This window comes from Littorina saxatilis, linkage group LG5 (assembly GCF_037325665.1).
Source record: "Littorina saxatilis isolate snail1 linkage group LG5, US_GU_Lsax_2.0, whole genome shotgun sequence".
NCBI lineage: Eukaryota > Metazoa > Mollusca > Gastropoda > Littorinimorpha > Littorinidae > Littorina > Littorina saxatilis.
In genome coordinates this window covers 48,582,660-48,587,168 of record NC_090249.1, presented here as the reverse complement: position 1 = coordinate 48,587,168, position 4,509 = coordinate 48,582,660, and the positions used below count along the sequence as shown (strand labels likewise).

Genomic DNA, 4,509 nt, shown 5'->3' with positions numbered 1-4,509 from the left:
ACGTTTCCTGCACAAAGAGGTTGTCTTTATTGTAATGATAAACACTTTACCCCAGATTGCAAGAAGTTGGCAGAAAAACCCTATGCAGAACGAAAGGAGTTTGCGATCAAACGAAAGCTTTGTTTCAAGTGTTTGAAGGGCTTCCATGCTGCCAAAGGGTGTTTTGCTAAGGTTTCCTGTGACACTTGCAAAATAAAGCATGTTACAATAATGCACGACCCGGATTTCAATCCCACGCCGAAAGCCACTCACCAAGTCTCTTTGATTGACGAGGAAACTGATATGAAGTTTGTTGCCACTACCAAATGTGGAGAATGCCTCTTTGATGAAGTCAAGAAGAGTTATGCCGTCGATCACCACATCACCACATCACCACAAGACTTTACTCCCTCTATATGCCAGTATATGTCTCGTCTGGACTGGACCCAAGCAAGGAAATACTCGTCTACGCCATGCTCGACACCATAAGTGACACGACTTTCCTTAGCGATTCGGTGATGAACAGGCTTAACCTGGGAGCACAGGACTCTGTTTTGACACTGACCACTATGACTTCCAAGGCAGAAACAGTGGAATGCAAATCGTTCACCAATCTACGTGTGAGAGCCTATGATTCTAAAGAGACTCTCAAAGTTCCGAAAGCCTATTCCCACCCAGAGATCAGTGTTGATCGGAGCCAGATTCCCACGCGAGACACTATACTTTCCATGTCTCATCTTGAACACATCGCCCACTGTTTCCCCCCTCTCTTGGATGCTCCCATCGCCATTCTATTGGGCGTCAATGTATCTGAAGCTCTTCGCCCTTTGGAAGTAGTTTTCGGTGAACCTGGTCAACCCAACGCTCAACGAACGAGACTGGGCTGGGGCCTAGTTGGAGAGGTCGCGGCATCATGTAAACAAGGTGGACCCCCTGCAAACGCCTTCGCTTCAAAGACTCTCGAACAGCCAAGACCGCCCACCAGAAAATCTGCCTTCTGTTTTCGCACTAGAGATCGCACTAACGAGCACCTGGAAACAGACTTTACTTGTCCTGATGACCCCCCATCCTCTCAAGAAGACAGAAAGTTTATGAACATTCTCAGTAAAGGCATTGAGCTGAACAGTGAGGGACATTACCAGATGCCCTTGCCCTTCAAGAATGGAGAAACCCTACTCCCTCCAAACCGGCATTTAGCACTACGGAGACTTTACAGTTTGAAACGTCGGTTCCTCTCCAGTCCAGAGCATTTTCAACTCTATGGAGAATTCATGAGCCAAATGGTGGAAAGACGAGATGCTGAAATAGTGCCAGAGGCTGAGATCAGCAGTAGCCCAACATGGTATATCCCTCACCACGGAGTCTACAATCTCAACAAGCCGGGAAAGATACGAGTGGTTTTCGATTTTGCAGCCAAATGCAATGACGTTTCACTCAATGACTTTCTTCTTTGTGGACCAGACCAACTGAACTCATTACTGGGTGTCTTGTGCCGATTTCGTTGGTATCCAGTGGCCTTTTCCTGTGATGTGGAGCGAATGTTTCACCAGTTTCACGTCCTCCCTCAACACAGAGACTACCTGAGGTTTCTGTGGTGGCCGAACAATGACTTGAATGCAGCTCCAGTTGACCACCGAATGAGGGTGCACTTGTTTGGAGCAGCGTCCTCCCCTGGCTGTGCAAATTTTGGGCTGAAGACATTAGCTAAAGACAACCAGAGCATCAGCCCAGAAGCTGCCGACTTCATTCAAAACGACTTCTATGTCGACGACGGTTTGAGCTCCAGACCTGACAGATCTACAGCCGTGGAGCTTCTCCAGGGAGCTGTAGAAATCTGCGTGAAAGGAAACCTGCGGCTCCATAAAATAGCTTCCAACGACAGTCGGGTCATGTCTTCATTGTCCACCACTCAGGTCGTGAAGTCCAGCAGCGTAGAAGACGGGCAAGACCAGAGCAAAAGGTCAATTGAAAGAGCTCTAGGAATCCGATGGAATCTGGAGACTGACACTCTACACTTTGTCCATGAAACGAAGGCAACGCAAGTACCAAAGCGTGGTGTCTTGTCTACTGTGGCCTCCATCTTTGACCCCCTGGGACTAGTTTCACCTATCATTTTGAGAGGTCGCCAAATTCTTCAAGAAGCCTGCAAAGAGGGAATCAGCTGGGATCAAGACCTTCCCCCCTCCATCCTGACTCGATGGAATGAATGGATCCACGACCTTCGATCGTTGTCTTCCCTCCAAGTGCCAAGATGTTACTTCACAAACGCCCCTCTTCCTTGGAGTGGAATCGCGTTTCATCACTTTGCAGATGCATCCAGCAAGGGGTATGGCGAGTGCTCCTATGTCACGCCCTCGGATGCTGAGGGTAACCTTCACAGCTCACTGTTGATGGCGAAGGCTAAGGTTGTTACAATTCGAGCTGTTACCATTCCCCGACTTGAACTCCAAGCTGCAGTGCTAGCTGTGAAGATAGCTCGTTTCCTGGAGAAAGAACTTGGCCACCTAGAGGCTCAACACTACTTTTGGACTGACTCTCGTGTTGTCCTCGGTTTGCTTCTTGCTCAGGCCAGTCTAAAGCGGATTACCCTTTGACTTTTTTTGGGCCTAATTAAAGACTGGGTGAACAATTTCAAGTTCTCTATTTCATTGTTGATATTATTGTGACTAATGATTATTTTAAGTTTACCTTGTTTAGAGTTTTGGAAGCTGCATGCAGCTTCGGCCGGGAGTGTGCTCGCCTTTATAGGCGAGAATTTTTATGTGCGTTTTCAAAATGCAATCTTTGGGTGTTTGTTGAATCGTCACTCTCCTCCTTTTCTTCTTCACTCTCATTCACCTTCTTTTCCTCTTACTCTTTCCACCTCTGTTCCTTCTTCAGCCCTTCTGTACTTACCCTCTTCTGTTCCTTCCCTTCTTTCGTTCTTCACCTTCTGTAGGCCTCTTTTGGATTGGCAGTGCACGGCCATTCCCTCTGAGGCCTGTTGTCTTGAGCACTTTCTTCTTTCTTTTTGCAAACTCTTTTTGCCTGCTCTAGCTTCTTCTCTCTTATACTGTTTTCCTTTTTTTTTTGCTACATTCTTCCCTTATTTATTCTTTTTACTGAGAGAGAGAGAGAGAGAGAGAGAGAGAGAGAGAGAGAGAGAGAGAGAGAGAGAGAGAGAGAGAGAGAGAGAGAGAGAGAGAGTAATTAAAGACAGAGAAACATTCAGACAGCAGAGACAGAGAAAATAATGAGACTGAGATAACGAGAAGAAGACAGACACAGATACAGGACTGCCAATGATACAACACTTTTAGGAACGATCACGAAAGGAATAATGGTGGGGCCTGGTAGTTCGGGAGGTCGGGCTTGCGGGGAGGGGTGGGATGCGGGGGCTGGGGGGGGAGGGGTCAAAGATTTGACAAAATAATGAACAAAAGCTACAATGAACCAACTCAGCACACTTCATCAAACATTGCACGCCAAGAGGACGCAAGTAAAACTCTCAAACACTCTTTTGTCCAATGTCCAGAAATAATTATAGAAAGTACAGACTGACCCCAACACACTAAACGAAATAGCCATTGCCCAGCCCAGTCACTTTAATGATACATGTACTCCCCTCTGCCCACAGCCCAACATTCGACGACCATCAAACTTCTTGCGTTCCGCTTGATTGACTAGCTGGCTTTTAAAACTGTCATGACTGGAGGGCAGAGAAGCGTCACAGTCATGGTTTGGAGCCTGTCACAACATCACTGCAGCCAGTCAGAGAAAGCGAGATACAGTGAAACCCACCTTTTACGACCTTCTAAACTCTGAAGAAATCAGGTCTTAAAATGGAGGGAGTCTTAAATTTGAGGTAAATGAACAGAAGTTCTGGTAATCTTGAACTTTAGCGTGTTAAATTCATAGCTTAGAATCCAGTGTCATTCTTTACTTATTTTTGATACAAGTCCATGTAAGCAAGCCAAAGAACATTTGTCGTGAAATTGATTGACGGATTGAGCTTCAAACTTAAGCATAATTAATTAATTTGGTTGTTCAATCGACGAAAATGCACCGAAAATGGCGTACGTTGTCAACCATGGGACATCATTTACACGAAAGAGTTGTCTCCCTTGTCCAATCATACGGATAATTCCTTCTTTGACCCATGTAAACAAAATGCATTCGTACAGTTCATCGGAGTTCATTCCGTAACTTCAAAGGGATCTAAAATAACTTGTTATGATTACAAGTGCAGGTTCTACAAATCTAGAGACTTAAATGCCTCTGAATTCTGAGCTATGAATGTAACACGCTAAAGTTCAAGATTACCTATGAACAGAACATCTGACAAAGGAGGGTTTTAAAAAAGAGGACGTCTTAAATTGGGGGGCTGTAACAGGGGGTTCCATTGTATAGGGGGATGCTCCGCTAAAGGGACCTCCAAGTGACGTATACAGTTAGAGAAACTCAACTGAAAAGAGAGAAAGAAAGGAAGGTAGAGAGAGAGAGGGTAGACTGCATAGACTTGTCCTCTCGTCACGGCGCACGCTCGACAAG

General features: G+C 45.8%; 1 protein-coding gene across 1 annotated transcript; it reads left to right on the top strand.

Moving 5' to 3' along the window:
• The first annotated feature begins 452 nt into the window (after nt 1-452).
• Nucleotides 453-2,573, top strand: LOC138967782 (uncharacterized). Its single transcript, XM_070340438.1, has one exon. It carries the CDS (start codon nt 453-455, stop codon nt 2,571-2,573), a length of 2,121 nt encoding a protein of 706 aa, XP_070196539.1.
• Nucleotides 2,574-4,509: the final 1,936 nt, after the last annotated feature.